We start from the raw sequence: 22,646 nt of genomic DNA on the forward strand, positions 1-22,646 counted from the left end.
TATTGCTCAATCCAAGAAGGCTAGGAATCGGGAGGTGCTGGACCTTGAGACAGAGATTGCGGAGAGGGAGGCTGACTTAGAGTCTGAGGTCACCTCTGATAAACTCCACGCCCTGGGTCTGAAACAATTTGCTTATAAATCCTTGGTCACGGATGCAGCTAGACTGATGTTTCGGGAACAGCAGGGTCGTCTGTATGATGTGGGGGACAAAGCGGGTAAATTGCTGGCATGGTTGGATAAGAAAGAGAGAGCGAATCGTGTGGTGCCTGTGATTCAGTCGTCGAATGGTGTCGAAGTGACAGACCCGGTTGGAATAGTGGAATGTTTTGCAGAATATTTTCGTGTGGTTTATACCCCTGTGTCTGGACGGGATGTGGCTGACTCTCGCCTTTTGTTGCGCGATATAGCTTTGCCTAGTGTTTCCGATTTAGACCGTGTCTCGTTGGAGTCCCCTTTTACTACGGATGAAATAGCGACTGCCATTCGTTCGCTCCGTTCGGGCAAGGCTTTGGACCCGAACGGGTTGCCAATTGAGCTGTACAAGCTACGCCCTGACAGGGTAGCGCCCCATCTTCGTGCCATGTTTCTGGAGTCCCGGGAACGGGGTATTCTCCCGTATGACCAGCGTCTTGCTACGATAGTCGTAATTCCCAAGGACGGGAAACCGCGGGACCTTTGTTCATCTTATAGGCCCATTTCCCTGTTAAATGTTGAGCCTAAGGTCCTGGCTAAGCTCCTGGCGACCCGCTTACTGACGGTCATTAGCGATTTGGTTCATCCGGATCAGTCCGGATTTATCCCACATCGCAACACGGCTCTTAACCTACGTCGTCTCCACGGTGCTGTTGCGAGGGCGGGGCGTCTGACGGAGCCGGCCATTTTGGCCTCGTTGGATGCATCGATGGCTTTTGACATGGTCGAGTGGCCCTATCTTTGGGCGGCTCTCGAAAAATTTGGTTTTGGACCTGAATTTATTGGATGGGTGAAGTTGTTGTATGTGGAACCCTTAGCGCAAGTGGTGGTGAACGGTAGAGTTTCTGTCCCCTTCAGCCTTGGTAGAGGGACCCGGCAGGGTTGCCCCTTATCTCCATTGCTTTTCGCGCTGGCCCTGGAACCGTTAGCTGCGTGGCTTCGATGGGAACCTTCACTCAAAGGAATCCGTTGGTCGCCGGACTTTGAAGACCGTGTCTCTCTTTACGCGGACGACATTCTTCTATATCTTACATCCCCGCGTAAATCTTGAACGTCTTATTTGATGTTCTTACTTCGTTCGGAGCTAATTCGGGCCTAGTTATTAATTGGGCTAAGTCCTGCGTGTATGTTCTCTCGGGTGTTTTGCCCTCTTTGCCGGCCAGGTTCCCTATCCAGGTGGTCCAGTCTGGCTTCAAGTATTTGGGGATTTTTATTACCCTGGACCCCTCCCTCCGGTTTGAGCGCAATCTCCTCCCCCCGCTTCTTAGATTACGACTGGATGTGGCCCGTTGGCGTAAGCTACCCCTGTCTCCTCTGGGTAGGGCGGCTCTATTTAAAATGATGTCCTTGCCGCGGTTCCTCTACGCCCTTCAGAACTCCTTCGACGACATTCCCGCTGCTTATTTCAGAGAAATCGAGAGTCTGCAAAGACAATTGATTTGGGACGGGCGCCCACGTATAGCCCTCGCGAAACTTACTATCCCTTGGTACGACGGGGGCATGGCGCTCCCCGATATCAAGAGGTACTACTGGGCTGCCCAGCTCTCGGCCATTAACCACGCGATGTACTCGCCGGGTCGCGATTCGGCTTTTGAGATGGATAGGCTCCAGTTGCCGGGAGGGGACTTTAATAGAGCGCTATATTCTAGATCGGCCGGAAGCCATCTTGCGGGCCCGTCCAGGGCTGCGGTCAAAGTGTGGCGTGCTGCGAATGTGAGTTTGGGGTGGGAGAATCGACTGACGCTGGCGACTCCGCTTTATGCTTCTGAACGTTTGGGATGTCTCTGGTCTACTAAGGGTTTTGAACGCTGGGATATGATTGGGATTTGTAAGGTGGGTGACGTTTGTGTAAATGGTCGCGTGAAGTTATTCCAGGCCCTTAAGGCGGAATACGATTTGAGTGATAAAGAGTTTTTCCGGTATCTGCAAGTTCGACATGCCTTGGCCTCGGTTCTGACTCCTGACGTGACCCTACCCGAGTCTTCCCCCCTTGAAGATCGTATACTAGATGGACACTTGCCCGACAGCACTATCTCGCTCATCTATAAGAAACTGATTCATAATCGTGCGGATTTGTTGGTCCGACTCCGGGAGTTGTGGGTCGGTGATGGATTGGAACTGGATGACGAGGACTGGCAGTCGGCGCTCTCCTCCCCAAAGGAGGTCGCCATTCCCGCCCGTCTTCGTTTGGTGCAACTTAAGATCCTCCACCGGGTGTATGTGACTGGTCCGCGCCTGGTCGTAATGGGTTTTTCCCCGGATGGCTTGTGTAGGCGTGGCTGTGGGATGAGCGCTACCTTTCTGCACATAATTTGGGAGTGTCCTGTGGTGGCGGCCTATTGGGTGGATGTCCTTGCGATAATGACTGTAGTGACGGGTGTTGCCCTGCGGCCTGAGGCCCGACGATGCCTGCTGAATGTGTGGGAACCCTCCGATTACTCTGTGGCCCAGTCTAGATGGGCGACCCTGGGTTACATGGTCGCGAAGCGCGACATTGCGCAACTCTGGGGCGTATCCCGACCTCCTGACGTATCGGTGTGGGAGGACAACATGGACTGGTCCATGTTCCGAGAGAAGACCGTCTATGTGGCTAGAGGCAGACTCAGGGCGTGGACGAAAATCTGGGGTCAATGGAATGCATACCGTGGAGATATTTGTACCCCTCCCTTGGTTGCCACCTCCGATATTACCCTGTCTCCTTAGGCCGAAAAAAAATAAAATAAAAATAAAAATAAAAAAAAAAAGAACCAAGGTTAAAGTGAATTTATTGTTGGCTTTGATAATTATACCATAACGTAAAAAGACCTCAGAATTTACTTCAAACAAGACTTAAAGTAGTTATGCTTACGAACTAAAATTGCAAAAATCACTGAAACTCGCAAGGTAGATTTAGCTCCCTAATCCATAACTAACATTACATCCATGCAACCCACAACTCACAAAAAAAATGCAATAACTTGTCTACCATTAGTTACATGTGTGTCTACTTTATTCTAGAAATATGTTCACAATAATATGCATTTGCTAAATCAAGATTCAGCAAAAATAAAATCTTCAATTGTAATCAACAGTTATATAGTCTTTGTGATCTTGAATTCCTATCCATAAAAAAATTGCTGTTTTATCTAGTCTGATCAAAGAAAGATGTTGGTGAATACAGCAATTCATATAGTGCTCATACCACAAAACCCATATTGTGTGAAAGATATTTTTGGAGCAACACATTCATATTTCATACATTTAACCACAAAGTTTAAAATAGGTTCCAAACCACCCAATTACATTTTTGCATGTATGTTTTCCCATCTTAATCTTTATCATAAACAATTGTAATTTGGGATGGTGTTCTAAATATGGTCTACTGTCCCGACATACACTGCAAGATAGCTTCACAGATTGTCATTTTATGATTACCTAAAGAAACTTGCATAGTTTTAGATGGGAAATCAACAAGCCCTGTCCCAACATCTCGGTAAGACACATCAGTAAATATTCTTAAGGTCATTGAAGTACTGTTTTGCAGTTCAAAATGGCAAATAACATGTCTGTAAACTATCTACACTATAATTATTGTGTAAGAGTTTTGCAGAGTTGTGGCTTGGTTTGGAAGACACTTTTTATCACTCCGACATTGCTAATACATGCATTCAAGAAGTATGTCCTTACCGTCATATATCCATCCCGCAGTCCGGAGTCATGCTTAGGTGGTGCCTGCAATCGTTCCATGGACCACTTTTCCATGATGGAGACTGCCTGGCTATTTTCAGTGTTTAGGATTCTGAACCCAGTCATGTTCACCCCACTGTATCGATAGGGTTCCATGTCAAGAAGAAAGAGATCCTGAAATAGAAATATATGCAAATATTTATATAGTGCATCAATGTACGTTCTCCTACTTTAAACCATCATCATGCTAAACATGCAAACTGGTAGAAAATAACTGCCTGAGGGTATTTGGACATTCTTAGAGTCTGTCATCCCAATGTTTGTCTACAAGGCCTAGATCCAACTTGGGTCTTGAAGATACTCAGTGGGATATAGTTACATACAATATATATACAAGGGAGCCATTAACATAACAGTGGTTATCTTGAAATCCTCATTTTGTAGACCACTGAGGGGCACCCTTCTTTGAAACATTATCTTTGAAGGATTCGGAAACCACAGAGAGACCTATATCCATCCAAACACATCCAATTAATATGCAAATATTCTCCTGATAAAATGCTGATCATGGAGGGGTAAACAGCCCTCACAACGAAGCCGTCACCCCGCATGCAATTACAACGCGGTTGTTACAACGACTTGCGGAGGGGGGAAAAGATGTTGGATTTAAAATCCATCACCTTCCCTACTGTCCGCACAGACTGGAATTTGAATAGTAAATTATACTATTCCAACATCCAGCACCCCACTCCACAAGTCGTTTCGACTTTCAGGGTAATGGTATGCATTGTTTCAACGCAGTTGTTGTAACAACTGCGTTGTAATTGCAAGCAGAGTGAAGGCATGTGTGAAAAAGAGGTATATTCCTTGGAGGGCATTATACTTGGAAGTCCTCAGCACATGTTGTGTACATTTTCCAGGTGGAGCAAAAAAGGAGCAAATCCATCTTGCGTCTTTTTTTCTGCCTGTGTAATGGGAGATGGTGTGCACATCGTTTCAGAAAACTTGGTCAATATCCTTTACTAAATATTTTTCCATTACTTCAAAACGTGATGCTTAAAGATGCTTCCATTTTTTTACTGCTCCTTTTAACGCAATAAGGAATATGGTGCACAAATTACTTTCCACTTTTGAAATGTGAAAAATATGGATTTGTATAAGAGGCAATAACAGCATATGCTGTTTCTTAGTAGGGAAGGAACAAATACAGTTTTAAATCTGTTTGCTACAGTCCATATCATGAAAGCTGGAGAAATGAGGTAAAATACATGTTTTTATCATTTATTGCGCCATCGGGCAATATGGTCCTTTGGCAAATATTGTCAGATACAATAAGGTTTAGAACAAGAAGCTATGGCCGAATAGGTATGGAACAGCATTGTGATAAAATCCCCTTGAGTTAGGTAGGGGCTAATAAGACCAAAGTGTTCAATAACGTTGTATTCTACCCTAAGGCTCTAAAATGCTATCACATTTATTTGACAGGGCCCAGTACAATACTAGAGCAAGGATCTTAGAGCCAGGATTGTCAAGATCCCAACTGTATATTAAGAAACACACAATTTAAGAACCAGCCAGAGTTACTGTTATATGTAACCAATAAAGATTCAGGCAATTAAGTGGTATTGTAAACAAATCAAACAGCTTGTGTTTCATGTTTTTTAAAAGAATGTCTTGATTTGCAGGAATTTCCTGTAGACATCATGGGAGGGTATTATTTATATTTACATGTTTATCACATTCTGTCTCCGAAGCCTCGGTCTGTCTTCCCTTTCTATTGAACAATGCAAAGCATTTAATAGGACATTGATGCTACCGGGAATATGAGGATTTCACTGCAGGAATGCCGCGTTTCATTTGAGATGATGAATGCATTTTATACTACTTTGTATTTTTTATTTGTTTTCCTCTTCATTCCGCGGAGGCTTTGATTGCAAGGAACTAGGTGCGCAACGCTGTAGCAGAATGTTGAATTTAAAAAAAAATAAACCATTTCAATGGATCAATGCTGCTTGGGAATTGATGGCATGTGTGTTGGGGATTAATCTTTCTAGACAAAGCTGTCTTTCGAATTCACCAAAGCATGTGTCTGTTTTATTTGCTTTGATGCAGGTGATACGCCTCTTTCAAATGTTCCCTGTCCTTGCTGCATTTTAGGGGTCAGAGAAGGGAGTTAAATCTAAATTCTGAATAAATATTCGCATTTAATAATGATTTTGTGAAGGTATTGAACTAATTTCACTTATAAGCAATATTAATACAAATATTTTAACGCCGTAATAAAACATGGGCCACATGTAGAATGGAATGAAATGGAAAGAAGCTGAGGCTCTGACACACAAATGCTAGCACAATCTTACCCTTGATTTGCATATGTTATGACGATTTGTATAGCGCACTAATCACCTGTGAGAGTATTCAGGTGCTCAAATACCAGACTACATTTTGTGCAGCATGTTTTCCTGCACTTCAGTCATGTGAACCAGTAGAGAACTTCATTTTAAATAGTGCACAAAGCAGGGAAATGTGGAGCCGGGGTAAAATGTGCTTGGTGTAGTAGAGTGGTAGCTATTTACGCTTTGGACCACATAAGAGTTTAATAGTCATATGACAACAACTAAAGCTTTAATAGCCTTTGCAGTTCGATCCAGTTCGAGACGTGTTCTCTTGCGCTTATAAGTGTTGATGAATAGTCCAACCGTGAGTGGGTGGATTAGGTGTAACCCCCCTTCATCTTACCCCATCCTGGATTCCGCTCCCACCTTCCCAGCACATTCTGACTTGAATTGCAATCTGCTGCGAGGACAGTTAACAAGAATTTCTTAATAAAATCGCAATAGCTGCTTCTGAACTGTGATAGGAAAAAAACTAGAGATCAGAGGTAGGTTTTTGAAGGAGCATGTTTAAGAATTTAACATGGATGAGGAAGGTTGTCTTCCTGGCAACATACACAGGATGAAGAAATGAGTAGTCAAAGTATTTTCAGAAGACATCAGTCTTGCAAGGCACGTTGAGTAAATGGAAGTTAGGGCAATATCACACCTTCAAGGGTAGTTCTTTTTATTAATGTTTTGCTCTACTGTAACTGAAAAAGTGGCCACTAATTTTGACTTCGCACTTTTAGTGCCAAACATCAGCAAGAACCTAAGTTATCAAAGCCATGTAGACAGTACATGCCATATAATCAAATAGTATAGCCAGGACATTACCCCCAGGTCCCTCCTGACCTCGTCCCATTCCTTACAATATGGAGATACCCATCTCCACGACAGAAAAAAGAAAAGGAGCATGCTGGGATACTCTACCTGCTCCCTCCCACTGGGAGTACATAAGCGGTACCATCCCAGCATGCAGCCTGTTCTTTTTTCTGTCTTCCGACAGATTGGTTTTGAGTTTTTGCTGTTCTCTTACCTGCGGTGACTTCAGGGTCATCTCGTCGGGCTGCTGGGCTGTCCTCTCCGTCCCTGATGTCCTCCTCTGTGTCACATCGTGCTGCTGGGCTTCACGACGTCCTGCTCCGCGTTCTCCTGGCCTGCCGGGCTTGTCGGGAGCCGCGTTGGATTCCGCCCGGCCCTTTGCGGCTGGGGCGCTGGTTCACCCGGTCCACTTCCGGGTTGCGGGCGCGTCTCCTTGCGGCTTGGCTAGTGGTGGGAGCCGCGCTGCTGTGGATGTCGGCCGGTCCTGAGGGCTCTGCCGGGCTTTGCTCCTCGGTTCTCGTGCCTCCATGGTGTGTGCTGTCCTGCTGTGCGGAGCCGTTGCAGGTCGGATTAGTGCGTGGTTCTTCGCTGCTGGCAGACCTGGTTCGTGACTTGGCGCCTTCATTCCTGGCTGGCTGGCTCTCAGGATTGGGGTGGAGTTGTGCCTTGCTCCTGGTTTGCGATCCCCGCTTGCTGTGGGGCCTTTCCCATTTGTTTGGGGGCTGTCTCTTTGCGACCTAGTGTTCCTCCGGTTGCTGTCACTTGTTGCTCCGGTAGTTCTGGTTCCTTCGGTGCTGTGGTCGCAGAGGTGTGGTCTGCTGTGTTTGGCGCTGATGTCCTGGAGGGCGCCTGGGCAGTGTCTTGGGGGGCGGTGAGCTGTTGGAGCGCTCCTCCTACCCTCCTGGTGAGTACCGCATAGCGGTCCCTCTTTATGGGTTTTTTATTGCCGCATTTTCCTGCTGTCTTTCTTTTGCAGGTTTCCTCCTGGCCTGGTCCTTGGCTCCCTGCCTGTGGCCACTGTGGATTTGCTGAGGCCTCGGGGGACGTACTTCTCTGCCCGGCGCTGGGTTCTGGTGGGCGTCTGGACAGTCTGTTGGGGATAGGGGGGTGGGGGTGCTATTGTGGCCCTCTTCCTGCCCTCCTGGTGAGTACCGTGTTTCGTACTTCCATGTTTCTTTCCTGTTCACTGTCCTTGTGTACTATGTTGCGGTTGAGGCTGTGTATGGGTGGGTTGGCCTTGCTGGACGTAGTTCTGTCTCTTGGCCTGCTGTTGTCCGCAGGTTCGCATCCCGGAGGGTCCACTCTGCCTTTCATCCATCTGGGGTTGTTGGACTGGGTGCCATTGTTTTGGGTCGCGATGTGCATCTGTTTCTCAGCGCCATGGGATCTCTGGGTGTACGTGCGCTTTGCTATTACCCCTGTTGTGTCCTGTTACTGTTGCTGGTGGGGTTCGTCCTGTTGGCGTCTCCCTGCCGGTTGAGTGGGGTGTGTGCTGTTCCTCTGTCTCTTCCGCTCGGGCCTGCATGTCGCTTGGTCTCCTGTGCTGCCTTGGCTCTTCTGCTGCTGGGGTTGCTGTTGAGTGCTTACTGCCTTGCTTGCCTTCCCCGTGCCTCCTCGGCTGGTTATGTTCTGTTGGTCGGGTCGGTGGGCTGGTGGTGCGTTCTTCCTGCCTCCTTGGATTGGCTTTGGAGGGGTTCTGGAGTCTTTCTCCTGTTGTGGGGGCTCCTGCTCTGCACGTGTGGTGGATCGTTGATCTGCTGCGTCCGCTGAAGGGTTCTGTGTTCGACCTCGTAGTCTCGGGTTCAGTTTCCGGCTGGTCCACTCAGCCTTTCTGCCTTCTTGGCCTTGTAGAGGTCGTCGACGTGAGTTCCATTGTGTTGGGTTGCTTGCACGTCTGTTGTTCGGGATTCCCTTCACGGTGGACGTGTGCCTTCCTGTTGCACTTGTTTGCACTTCCTGCGCCCGGGTCCCCTGTGTTCTTTTGTGTTCCGGGGACGTGTCTGTTTTCTCCTGTGTACCTTGGGCTTGCCCTTTGGGTTGGCTTGCCCTTGCGTCTTGGATTGGGCTTCTTCTTCCTGTTCCCCTGGCCTGCGTGCTGTTTTGGGGGTTTCGGTTGGGCCTTGTCGGGCTCGTGTCCTGCCCTTGCTGCTGCTGCGGCTCCCTGTGCTTTCTGGTTTCGGGATTCTTGCTGGCTTTCTTTGCCTTTTCCATCTGACCTCTCCCTCTGGTGCTTGTCGCTTGTGCTGTGCTCTGCGGCTGTGTTGCCCTATGGCTTTGGCTTTTGCCCTGCTGCCTGGCCGTCCCTGGTGGGATGTCTTCCTGCTGGGCCATGGCTCGCTTCTTGGCCTTCTGCCCTTTGGTTCCTGGCGTTCCTGTGGGTTGGGTCCTGGTGCGTGCCTGTCGGGTTCCTGCGGTGTCCGCTGATGGTCGCTTCTTGCTTCCTCTCGGGTGCTTTGCCTGGGCCGTGCTCTGGCCTTCTGGCTTTCAGTGGGTTCCTGTGTCCTCCCCTTGTTCCCTTGTTGGGGGGGCTGTTGGGTCCTTCCTCTGTCCTGGGGGCGCCTTGTCCTTGTTGGGCTGTTGGGTCCGGGCGGGGTTGTTTGTGCTCCTGGTGGGTCCTGGTGTTCTGGGCTTTGCTTCTCGCCTCCTGCCTGGTGGGGTTTGGTTTCCTGTTGTGGTTTCCTTCTCCCCTCTTGTTGTTCTGGTTGGTGGATTGTGCTTTGGGACTTTGGTTCGCTGGCCTCTGCTGCCTCCGGTGGTGGCTGGGTCGTTGCTCTGCCTTGGGTGGGCGTTTTTTTCTTCGGGTGCCAGGCTCCTGTGCCCCGCCCTGTCTGCCGGTCCTGGCTGTGCTGTGCCCTTTCCCTACTGGTGGGTTTTGGGTGTCGGTCTTCCGGGTGTGTGGCCTCTCTGCGTCCTCCTTTCTCCCCTTGGTTTCTGCCCTTCTGTAGGTTCGGGCGGGGTGGGTGCCTGTCTGGGTGCCGGCCTGCCTGTTTGCCTGCCTGCCTCCCTGCCTGACTGCCTGAGGTTTTCGCTGTTGGGTGCTTCTTGCTCCCTTCGTGTGCTTTTGCCTGCCCCGTGCTCGGGGTGTCTACCTTCTGGTGGTGTCTCCCCCTGGTTTCCGGAGGGGGGGGGGGAGTGGGTTTGTTGTGCCCTTCCTCTGTGCTGGTGGGTATTGGCCTTGTTGGTGGTGTTGGCTCGCGGTTCTTTTTGCCTGCCGCTCTGTTTCCCTCCGGTGGTGGCTGGGTTTTGTTGGTCTTCCTTAGCTTTTGCTTTGGGTTGCCTCTTGTTCTTTGGCTGCCCTGTTGGCCGTGCCTTTTCCCTGCTTGTGGGGTTTGGGTGTCTGCCTCTCCTGGTGTATGGCCTGGTTTCTGCTTGCCGCCCCTCTCGCTCTGCCTTGGGTTGCGGTTGGCTTTGCTTCATATCTGGGGCGTTGGTTTGGGTCCCTGTTGGGGTCCTTTCCTGGCTGCTCCTTCTCTTGGGTCTGTTGGTCTTCGGTCCTTTCTGGGTCCGCTTCCTTCGGTTGGCTGGGGCGCTGGGTCCGTTGTGTGGACTCTGGCCTTCCTCCCTCTGGTTCTCCTTTCTCGGGGTGGTCTGGCTGTGGTTGGCTGTTGTGCCTTTCCTGTGCCCCTTCCTGGTTCTTGGTTCCTTTTGGGCCTCTCCTTCTGGGTTCTGGTGGTGCGGTGTTGTGTGCCTCCTAGCTGGCTGGCCTGCCTCTTCTGCGGCTGGTTTCTTGGGGTTAGGCTGGGGGCCTTGTTGTTGGCCTTCTGCCTTTGGGGTTTTGCCTACGGTGGTTCTGTGGTGTCTCCCTTTTCTTCCTCCTGGGGGTCGGTTTCTCTTTTTCGGTTCTGGTTTTTTTTGTTTCCCTGGTTCCGTGTGGCCCTTTGTTGTCTTTCTTGGTCTTTCTGGGGCGCCGGGTTCTTCTCCCGGTTTGTGGGCCTTTTGGGTGCTGCTGCTCTTCGGTGTCTCTACGGGGGTTGGCCTTTGGTCGGTCCTCCCCTATGGCCTGGTTCCTCTGTGGTTCCCTGTTGCTGCCCTCTTTTCGGTTCTGCTGGGGACTTCCCCTGCTGTGTTGGGGTCGTCCCTCTGCTTTGTTTCTTCCTGGTCCTTCGGCTCGCCCGCTCTGTGCGGGCTGTTCTTTCTGACCCTGTCTTTTGGGCTGGGTGGGCCTGTTGGTCCCTAGTTGTTTGGCTGCCTGGGTCCGGGGGCTTCGCCCTTGGTGGGTTGTCCTTTCCTGGCTCGGTTCTCTGGGGGTACCCTGGGCTTCCTTTGGTCGTGGGGGGGGTTCTTGGTTTTGGCCCCTCTTCTTGCTCCCTTGGGGGCTTGGCTCTGCTTCTATGCCTCCCTTCTGGCTTGCCGGGTTGGTGGTTCTTGTTTCCGTGGCGGTCCCCTTCTGGCCTTTGGGTTCTTGGTTCGGGCCTGTGGGGTGCTGTTTTTTGGTCTGGTGCCCTTGTTGTTGGTGGGGTTCCGGTAGGCCGGGTTCTCTGCTTTGGTATTCTCCATATTTTAAGGAATGGGACGAGGTCAGGAGGGACCTGGGGGTAATGTCCTATTACTTACCGGTAATCTTCATTACTCCTGGTCCCGTTGACCTCGTCCCATTCCTTACTTCCCTCCCTCCCTCCCTTGCGGCCGGCCTTCCGGTTGTTGGCTTGGTGTTTTCAGGCTGCATGCTGGGATGGTACCGCTTATGTACTCCCAGTGGGAGGGAGCAGGTAGGGTATCCCAGCATGCTCCTTTTCTTTTTTCTGTTGTGGAGATGATTATCTCCATATTTTAAGGAATGGGACGAGGTCAACGGGACCAGGAGTAATGAAGATTACCGGTAAGTAATAGGACATTATTATGGCTCCCTCTAACTCTTTCTCCAATGGAGAGATGCGACTAACGTCCTGGCCTCTCCTGAATTGAAATGCCACTTTTGGTCGAGGATTGAAGTTGAGAATTTGTGCATATGCACCATTGAAGATGAGATTGTAATATTTAATTTGGTTTCTCTAATAAAAAGAGTATAAAATGACACTGAGAATATAGTGTCCAATAACTTAATTTTGAATTATCCACTGACATCCTAATTTGTATGTGCTTGATGTCAGACATGAACCCTTGCTACGGAATTGTGCAACATGTCACATAACACCACGAGCCACATTTACAATTTATAGCAGTGTGTTAGTCTCTAGTGATTTATTATAGAGTTTACTATCAATAAGCTTGTTCAACAAATAACGTTTTTTTCATTACATTTACTATGAAAGGGATGATGTTTTCCTGTTTTTCTAAAACAGAGTAAATTCAATGTGTAATATTTGAAACCACCCATTTCTTCCTAAACACTAAAGTTAATGAAGGGATCAATACACTTGCTGCATATAGTTTTCTTCTAATTGTTAATCAATTTAGAAAAAAGACGATTGTATCTATCAGAAGCATGTCACAGTGAAGATTGGCACAACACAAGTAGCATCCATGCTGATAAACAATGCATCGCTGCCAACTCTCCTTCCCTCATCGTTATTATACATCATTGATTCCCCTAAAGAGCTCTGATGTGATCGAACCTTCTTCAGAGACGCGCCTTCCTCTGTTTTATGTACAAATAGTAGTATATCTATTGAGGATGGCACGTGCGGCTTCTTAGCGAGAGAGCGCTCTAATATTAGTCTTGATAAAGAGTGGAGTCACAGCATATGTCCTACACGGTTCTTCTCGTTCCTTATCATTTTCTCATTCCCATGGCCAATTTCATATTTCTGTGAAATGATTGTATCTTGGAGGGATATTTCCCAGAGCCCGTTCCCAGCATCCAGTTGAGCGCTAGCATAATAATGACCACGTTCCCCGAAAGAGCAATGATAAATGACTCAAGGATGGTAGTTGAGCACAGACCTAATCTCAGAGGTAGTTAGCATTCCAGATTCCAATTAGAGATTTTGAGGTAATCTGTCATAATGCTGGTAACACGGTGGCATCCAGGGTGTGTTTTCCAATGCCCAGGTTTCATCACGTTCTATTTCTGGCTGGCAAAGTTAGTCCTTAAATTGAAGGAGGAAGGAACATGGCAACGTCACAAACTGGTCCCCTGCTTTGCAGAAAAAAACATTTCCTCTTTCTCTTTAAACTTCTCAGGCTGTGAGGACGCACTAAATAAATCCGCGCGTGAATAACTTACCCGAATCACATTCGCGTTTACACAAAAATATGATAAATACATACAAAGGCTCAGTGCACTAATGAGCTTTACCATTAGGCCCCCGAATCAATCATTCGAGAATACGCGTCTCAGAACTGCTGTAATGGCTGTGATCTAAAAATGCATTTGAAGGGTCTTTCAGCACATCAGGTACGAGGTAATTAATAAACCACAGCAGCAGAAAACAAGCCCGTAGCTTGCAAATCGCCGCCGTGCTCTCTGAGGGTGTCAACCGAGGATTGCTTCTTGCCTTAACCTCCTGGGAAGCGCTGGAAGCTTCTAGAAGCACGACGCGTGTGTATTCTGAAGGAGTCCCGCCTTTTTGGGGAAACGTTTAAAAAGGAAACAGAGGGCCCCAGGGCCTCATTAGGAAATACACGAAAAAACACAAAAGAAGTGAATGATATCAAAGGACGATGTTTTTAATTAGCGTCTCCTCGCTAATATAGAAGCAATTTCGGAAAGCTGCTTAGTGGTGCGCCTATTCTCATAAACTGTAATAATTCAAGATTTACAGATATGATCTCCCAGAGAAGGCCAGCTGTGCGGGATCTCCGTGTTTCAGAATGAAGATTTGTTCGTGTAAAGGCCGCCCTGCCTGGTACCGTCTTATAAAATACCCCATCTGCCCCTACAACCATTTCTTCAATTTCTGAGCACCACAGCACTCTTCACATAGGACCCTGTCTCCGCGAGTGAATACGCTGATTTAAATAATGTCCATGCGGCCACAAAGACCCCATGGAAGAAGGAAGAAGGGGGTTTTATGCTAGAGTAACTTTTTCTCTCAGCCTGCTGCATGTAGGCTGTTATTGTCACACTGATAGATGGTCCTGTTCCTGTGTGTGATGTTTCAGCTGTTGAAACCGGTGATAAAAGCATTACGTTACGGTTTTGGACGCTGGTCATGAATCATTGCTTTCACACAGAATTATCATTTGGGCCCTTTATAACTAAATCACGTTTAACCTTCAAATCAGCCCTTGACAGTCATTTTAAAATTCGAGGACTAAGTCTGAGGTAGTCAAATCTAAATGAACTCATTTCACTCAGTTTGTTTGGCCTGCGTTCGTTGCATTGTGTATTTATACTTTCAAGTCGGGCAGCTGGGGGAATTGCAACATTTTAAAAGTATGGGTGGCATGTATGGGCAGCAAGGGGCAGGCGAAGCTGTTGTGCTGGCATTGCAGTCTTTCATTTAACTAACCTGAATACTGATCGTCAAAATAGTATGGCTTTAGTTGATTACTTTTGTGGTTTATTTAATCACTGTAAATATGCTTCAACCCCGGGATGCTCTCACAGTATTGCATGACAAAAAGATTTCATCCAATACCTCGACATGAACATTACAAGTTAAGGTTAGTCTAGGAAAGAAGATGTAAAGTAAAGAATGGCAAATATATATACTTACTTTGATGATGTTGTGATAGGCAATGTAGTGGATCTGGGATTTTTTTTAGGTCAGAGGGATCGTACTTGATACAGAGACATTAAACCCACAGCCCAACATATGCATGTGTGTGTGTGTACTTGTGACTTGGTATATGCCTCTGTGTTCACCAATGTGGAAATATATTTTTGTGTGTGGGGGAAAGGAGCAATTTTATAAAAATGTTTTGATGTATATAAGTGAGCCTGAGTCTGTGTATGTGTGTTTGTGAGAGAGAGAGAGAGAGAGAGAGAGAGAGAGAGAGAGAGAGAAAAGAGAGAAAGAGAGAGAGACAGAAAGGGACAGAGAGGAAAAGTTCACAGTTGGGTGCGATTCTGTGTGAGCGTTGTACCCATGTGTTGATCAATATGTGTTGGCCAATATATCTGACTGTTTGCATTTCAGAAACAGTGTGTGCACATATGTAAATGAGGAAACCAGTATGTGAGGAGGGCATAGGGAGACTAATGACACCATTCACAAAGGTAGGTTACACTTCTGAGTAAGTTTACTGCACTTCTGTAGTTATTTACACTTTTGTAATAATTTATACTTTTGTAGTAAGCCTGGCACTACACTTGGGCAAGAACTGGTATTGCAACACCCTCTCATAGAAAATAATGGAAGTAGGCACTTAATATAAAATCCAAAGAGAAACAATACAAATATAATCTTTTTAAATAGTACAAATATAAATAAATATAAACTATTGTAAAACCTATATACATATAGTACATATTTATTATGAATGCAGTTTGTGAATACCGAAAAGTATTAATCTTACTCAAAACTGTAAACTTACTCAAAAGTGCAGTTTGTGAATCAGGCTCAGAGTCTTCAAGTAGATTTGCTTGTAAGAGCTTTACCGAATGAGGATTTATGTTTGTGTTCATGTGTGCATGAGTATGTTTCTTAGTGGCTTTACATGTGTGCCAAAGAGAGGGTCTGGGCATGTGTGTGCATGCACTTGAGTGTGTGTGTTTATATGTACGTGCCTTATTTAGAATTTGCAGGCAAGATACTCCATCACAAACATGGTGGATTGCCCGTCTGCCATATTACATGAGTATTATAGTCTATGCCAATTGTAATATGGCAGACAGGAAATCCATCACGTTTTGAGCAATTATCCCATTCACCAAATACTAAGTCAGGCCATTAGTGTGTTTCCAAATGGGTTTGAGCATTGATGGATGTGGGTGATGAGAGATTTTGTGTCAGTGTTGATATTTGTGAGTTTGTGCATGAGTGTGTGGCATACAGTGATCAAATATGATGTTTTATGTGTGTGGCAAAGAGAGTTTGTGTCCGCGAGTTGATGCATTGGTGTATGTATTTGTGTGTCGGGAATGTGTCTGTGTCTCTTTGTGAATGTGTGTAAATGACATGTACAATGTAACAAAGGATTGTCCATTTTGTTTGCCTATGTTAATCTGTATGAAGGATATTAAAAAACGGTCTATTTTTGCTGTGAAAATAACATTTGACCATTTGAAAAAAACATTAAACAGCAGCTTTAACGTTTGCTTGAAAAACAGCAATGCATTACACACTCGCAAAATTAAAAAAGATATCTGAAATTTAACTGTGAATTTTTCAATGCATGTTTTTACTATTTGACATAGATGTATGGTTAGTACACAACTTACCAATGTAGTAAAGATGTAATGATAATATTCAGTCATCATTCCCATAGCCAATGCCTAAAACATTTTAAAATGGAGATATTAGTTATAGTGAGGCCACATTACAATTTAACTTTTTTTTTTTTTTTTCTTTTTGTTTTTTTATTGAAGTTGTATTCAGATTATATACAGCATACATAAAAAATAAGAAAACACAGAAAAATAACAATTACATTTAGTTTCGACTTAACGTAATGTTAAACCAATTTACTCAAAATAACATCCCCAAATTTGATCAAATTTTCTAATACCCCCAACTCTTTGAGCATATAAAAGTTCGCTTTTCCTGACCCTTTTCATTTTTTCCAACCATTCCTGCAGCGTCGGGATATAGGTTGAAAGCCAATTCTGCAGTAATAAAGATCTAGCCACAGCCATTATAATATAAATCAATTTTGCCAGGTGACTGGAAAATATACAATCAGGGTCATATCCAAATAATAACATTGTTGCATTGCATGGGACAGATAACAAACAATAAGTCTTTAAAAAACCAATAATTTCTTCCCAGAAATGCTTAATTTTAGGACAAGACATAATAATGTGAGACCAATTGGCTTGTTCACAATTGCAATGTCTGAAACAAAAAGCAGACGCATTGTTATACATTTTAGCAATTATTACTGGTGTACGATATAATAGCCACTTGCTAAAATACAACATGCGGCGCCAGTTGGCACCACGCAATACGCAGAAATTAAATTGATTAATGGTTTTCCAGATTTCCGGTGACAATATAAAATTTTCTTGAGTGTACCATTTACGGATAACTTTAGCAGTCAACTCTACCTCCCGACTTTGTGTCAGACACTGTTTCCATACTCCTGGTTTCTTCTCCAAATTATTAATAAAAAGATCTAAAACAAGAGTAGAAGTATAATTCGCAATGGTACCGGGATCTAATTGCGCCAACATAGGATAAATTAAATTAGAGTAGGAGCCAATTAGCAAAAAGTTGCCACCAATTCGAGCTGCCATCTCAGTAACTGAGAGCCAATTCCCGCTTACCAAAAAGTCAGATAATGTTTTAAACCCAGACCTACCCCAATTTTTTATTACAATGGGATTGATTTTAATCTTTAAAAAAGAAAACACTCCGATTAAGGGAGTTAGTAAATGAAAGTGTGGAAGTGAATATCTCTTAAGCATTGCATTACGTCGTTTAAAAAACCAATTTAGGATTTTATACCGCACCAATTTGGGGGATTTCAATACAAACAACGGGGATGGTATTTGTATTTCTGAGCATATCAAATCCAAAAAAAAATTTATAAAACAACTAGTTACTGCATTCCTGTTCTTAAATCTCTCTAAGTACTGTGCAAAGTAAGCAAAATAATAATCTTTCAAATTTGGTAAAGAAAGACCGCCATAGTTAGTTTCTGCAGTTAATGTCCGTATATCTAATCTAGGTGTTTTTTTTGCCCAAATAAATCTAGAGAACATAGATTCTATTTTGGAAAAAAAAGTACCCGACAAATAGACTGGAATTGATGCAAACAAAAAATTGAAAAGAGGGAGGATTGACATTTTAATTAAATTGATGCGTCCGAGAATAGTTAAAGGCAGAGGATCCCAGCGAGTGAACATTGATTGGACTTTTTTAATTAATGGAACAAAATTAAGTGTATATAAATCCAAAATATTTGAAGAGAACAAAATTCCTAGATATCTTTTAGGTTTTAAATTAATGCAGCCTTGTAAATCTTTGTGTAAAACTGGGTTCCCACCCCCACAAACCAATATTTCTGTCTTTTTTTTATTAATCCGATAACCTCCTAGAGATTCAAACTCTTCAAAAATTTGAAAAATATAGGTCTGTGATTCCAAATCAGGTTTAATAAGTAGCATAATATCATCTGCGTAAAGTTTAATTTTGGCCATTGAGGTAACTGGAGGTTTGATCTGGAAACAATTCCTGATAGCAATAGTTAATGGTTCGATAAAAAAGGCAAAAAGAATAGGTGATAAAGGGCAGCCTTGCCTAGTGCCACGTTGAACTAAAATTGAGCCTGCTAATGACTTGTTAACAATTATGTTTGCTCTAGCGCCTACATACAAATTCTTTATCAAATTAATGATGCGTTGGGAAATGGCAAACTTAGATAAAATAATGAAAAGGGTGTCCCATACCACCAAATCAAAAGCTTTTTCTGCATCTAAAAGTAAGACCAAGGCCTGTATCCCACGTGCTTCAAAATAATCTAATGCTTCAACTAAAAAATGTGTGTTAGTAAATAATTGTCTGCCTCTTATAAAGCCATTTTGATCTGGATGGATCAAATCCAACGCCTGATCATTAAGACGTAATGATAACATCTTAGTAGTTATTTTATAATCGGAGTTTAATAAAGTAATTGGCCTGTATGAATTCGGATCTTTGGATTCTTTCCCTTTTTTTAAAAAGCTAATGACTGTACCTTCATGGAAGGACTCCGGGACTTGTCCTCCTTCCAGCATTGAATTCAACAGAAGCAGAAATAAGTCACTAAAGGAGCTAAAAAAAACTTTAAAGAATTCAGAAGGGAAGCCGTCAGGACCACAAGCCTTGCCTAATGGTAGATTTTTAAGAACTTCTTCCAATTCTGCTTTAGAAAAAGGTCTCTGCATATGCCTCTGATCTTCGAGGGGTAGATTCGGAATCTCATATCGGTCTAAAAACTCTGATAGTTTTTGATGATTAAAATTATGTTTTACTGAGTAAATACGCTCATAATGTTTAAGCATAATATTATTTATTTCAACCTGATCAAATGTTTCGAAATGAGTAAGAGGGTCTTTTAAGGAATGAATCAAGTTTGAAGCCGCTTGTTCTCTTACTTGCCAGGCTAGGAATTTCCCTGAAAAATTACTCTCTTCGTACACTTTTTGTGATTGTTTCTGGAACACCAATTCACTTTGCTCATAATAATAAGCGCTGAGCGCTTGTTTAGCTTCCCTCAGTTGGATTGCAACTTCATAATTTGGTTGACATTGATAGCTAAATGTTATATCCTGAATTTTTTGAAGCAAGGAGTTCCTTTTACTTTTCACAGCGCTCCACTCAGCCGCATCCTTACTAATAAGTACCCCCCGTAAAAAAGCCTTTAACGAGTCCCAGATAACATGAAGAGGGGCCGTGCCTATATTTCGGTTAATGTACTCTGCTATCTCCACCTTTAATGCTGATATCCAATTCAAATTCTGTAAATACATTTTATTAAACATCCATCTTTTCGAAACCTTTATAGTCTCTACATAGTCGAAATTAATCACTATCATAGCATGGTCTGAAAAGCCATTGTGGTAGAATCTCTGTGAACTAAATTTAAGCTGTCTGGATGTTAGAAAAAAATCTATACGAGATGAGGATTTAAACCTTCCGGACCAGCAGGTGTACTCCATTTTCAGAGGGTTTCTCCCACGCCATGGGTCACATAAACCAAATAAAGATATATAATTTAGGATAGTCTTAAGAGATCTAGGCTTAGACTGCCTCTTAAGAGTTGATGTAGAATCTAAACTAGGGTTCATAAGTATATTAAAATCGCCACCTATAATGATATCTCCACCTACCAATAGAAGAGATTGAAACAGAGCGTCATAAATCTGGGGGTTATCCTCTATAGGTGCATAAAAACAAACAAAAGTAATCAAGGAGTGATGATTTTTGACTTTACATGAAACCCAACACCAACGACCTGAAGAATCATTTTCCGTCTGGACTATCTCAATCTCAAAATTTTTATTTATGAATAGAGCGACACCTCGTTGTGAACCCGTGGCGCACGAAAACCCCCGAAAAGAAGCCCAAGTTTTAAACATCTTAAAATCCTCTTTCTTAGCAGCCGCTATATGAGTCTCCTGTAACATGATCACTGTAGGATTTTCAGTTCTAATCCAAGACTCTATTGCACGCAATTTTCTGGCATTATTCAGACCATTCACATTAAAGGATATCAATTTCAGCTCCATCCTAGACGACATGGGCCATCATTAATTGCACAAAGAAATACAAAAGTTTTAAACTCAAAAATACTTAAATTACATATATATATGCAAAAAAGCATACAAGAGTACCAAAAATGCAGGATCTTGCCACATTCAAATCCACTGAAAACAACCTCATTTTTTCCATTTTTTCCTCTCCCCCCTTTCCCCCATGGCCCTCCTCCTACTGCTCTCCCCCACGCTCGCCACCGGGTCTCCCCCCCAACCATAGAGGTGTCTTGGAATAACACCCCGCTCCCTGCCCTCCCCCTCCCGCTCCCTCACCCCTCACCCCTCCACCAGATCCACCATATCTCTAACCATGGTATAGCCATCATTTAACATCATTTAACAAAAGAAGAAACCTGAGAAAAATACAAGAAAAGAAGAGAGTGTGCTAAGAAATCATGAATTTTGCCTTCAACCTCTATCCGGGTGACATTTGGCTAAGTAAAACATTGGCTTCATCAATATCTGTGAGCAAATGAAATTTGCCCTTAATCAGCACCTTCAATTTTGACTGTTGTGCTATAGAGGCTTGTGCCCCTTTAGCTTTAAACAGGTGCAAAAGTTTAACGAACTCTCTTCTACGCTTCGCAGCAACGGCTGACATATCGGTAAAAATCCGGCATTTGGAAGTAGCATTTGCTGCAAACTGACCCTGTTTAATGGCTCTTGTCAGAATTGTCTCCTTAACCCGATAGTCAGCGAAATTAACCAAAATAGTACGGGGAAAGGGAGAGTTTGGAAATGGCTGAGCGGGCACACGATGAGCTCGGGTGATTGTCAAATCACCTTTAAATTCCGGAATTACTTCGTGCGATATAAAAGAAGTGACCCATTGAACCATATCTGAGCCCTCAATCTTCTCTGGAACCCCTACTATTCGCAGATTTGATCTGCGATTATAATTCTCCAACTCATCAAGCTTAGATTCCAAGGTCTTCGATGATTTATAAACGTCCTTGACGTCCTTTTGAAGTTTGGGGATTTCATCCTCTAAGCTTGAAATTCTGGCTTCAGCCTCCTGAAGACGAGGTGGAAAAGAAGTGACAATAACCTCAATTTTTTCCAAACGATTTTGAATCCCGGCGAATTCTGCTTTTTGAGACTGTTGAGACTGCTTCACTTCACGAATCTCATCCAAAATTAAATTTAGCATGTCCTTGACTGACAATTGCATTGTTTTTAAACCTGTTGTCTGGTTAGTCTCGGTATTCAAAGACAGGATGGGGCTCGTCATACCCGCTTGTTCCTTCCCGACTTGTATCCCAAAACTTGTGTCTTGAACCACCTGACCATCCGCTCCGTCATTCAGATTAGTGACTACTATTGCAGCAGCAGAACCTGTACTTAGATCTTGAGCACAAGCTGAACCAGAGTTAGGGTTAGGCTGGGTGGTAACAAAACTACTTGATATGTGCGAGTTATTAGGCAATGGAGACTGTGCATTCGCATTAGCATCCTCTATAGGCTCGGAATCTTGTGAAATAGATTCAGTTTGGAAAGTCTCAAGTGAGTGAGCGTTCCCCAATGTATCGGAAATGTCAGAAATATCCGGAGGTTCTGTAATTGCCTCAGTCTCCCCCTCAGAGCTTACCAAAGAAATCTCCGCTCTACTTTCCATTTGGTCAGTTATTTTATCAGTTGTTTTATCAGATGCAGCCTCCTCTAAAGCTTTTAACCGTCGGGCTCTCGTCTTAGCACGAACATTGGTTTGTTTGCCCATTTACGACTGCAGTTAAACAAAAAGTCTCTATAAAAAAATGAGGGGAGTCACGCAATAAAGATACGCTTGCATAGAACAGTGCAATAAAATAGGCAATAGCGTGAGGCCGCAAAACTTTTCAGTTTCTTTTTCCAGGTTTTTTTCAGGTTCCAGGTTCCAGGTTTTTCCAGATAAGCAGGGCACTATGGGAGATGTAGTCCTGTACTCCTTTATGCAGCGTGTAGTACTCAAGCATTCAATGTGACTGCAGAGTGAATAGCGCTATTTAATTACTTAATGCTTCGTGCTTCGTGCTCCGTGCTTCGTGCTTCGTGCTTCGTGCTTAAGTACAGAGTACAAATGCCGTTTGTGTTTTAAGGAAAAGTCAAATGCTTACTGAGAGCCATTCAGCATATCCATATCCAAGCATAGCAGCAGCAGCTCTCTGACCTCAAAGTCCGTCTCAAATCATTTCCCACGTCTCCCACCGCTCATCGACTTACAGTTACAGGGAATAAAGAAGGAGCCAAAATAAAAACCCCTACAGCGGCAGTCAAAACCAGGCGTTTTCCACTCCTGCTCACCGTGTCAGTTGAATGGCACACCTGTG

General features: G+C 44.4%; 1 protein-coding gene across 1 annotated transcript in view; it reads right to left on the bottom strand.

The window, feature by feature from the left end:
- Positions 1-22,646, bottom strand: part of GRIK2 (glutamate ionotropic receptor kainate type subunit 2) — a 1,557,632-nt gene that overhangs the window by 1,035,152 nt on the left and 499,834 nt on the right. The window contains exons 5-6 of the mRNA XM_078648357.1: positions 16,324-16,377; positions 3,859-4,032 (exon numbers count right to left, since the gene is read on the bottom strand). Of these exons, the coding sequence (XP_078504483.1) occupies positions 3,859-4,032; positions 16,324-16,377 (228 nt within the window). The remainder of the gene's footprint in view (positions 1-3,858; positions 4,033-16,323; positions 16,378-22,646) is intronic.

The sequence above is a fragment of the Lissotriton helveticus genome, chromosome 6 (genome assembly GCF_964261635.1).
Source record: "Lissotriton helveticus chromosome 6, aLisHel1.1, whole genome shotgun sequence".
In the NCBI taxonomy this organism is placed as follows: domain Eukaryota; kingdom Metazoa; phylum Chordata; class Amphibia; order Caudata; family Salamandridae; genus Lissotriton; species Lissotriton helveticus.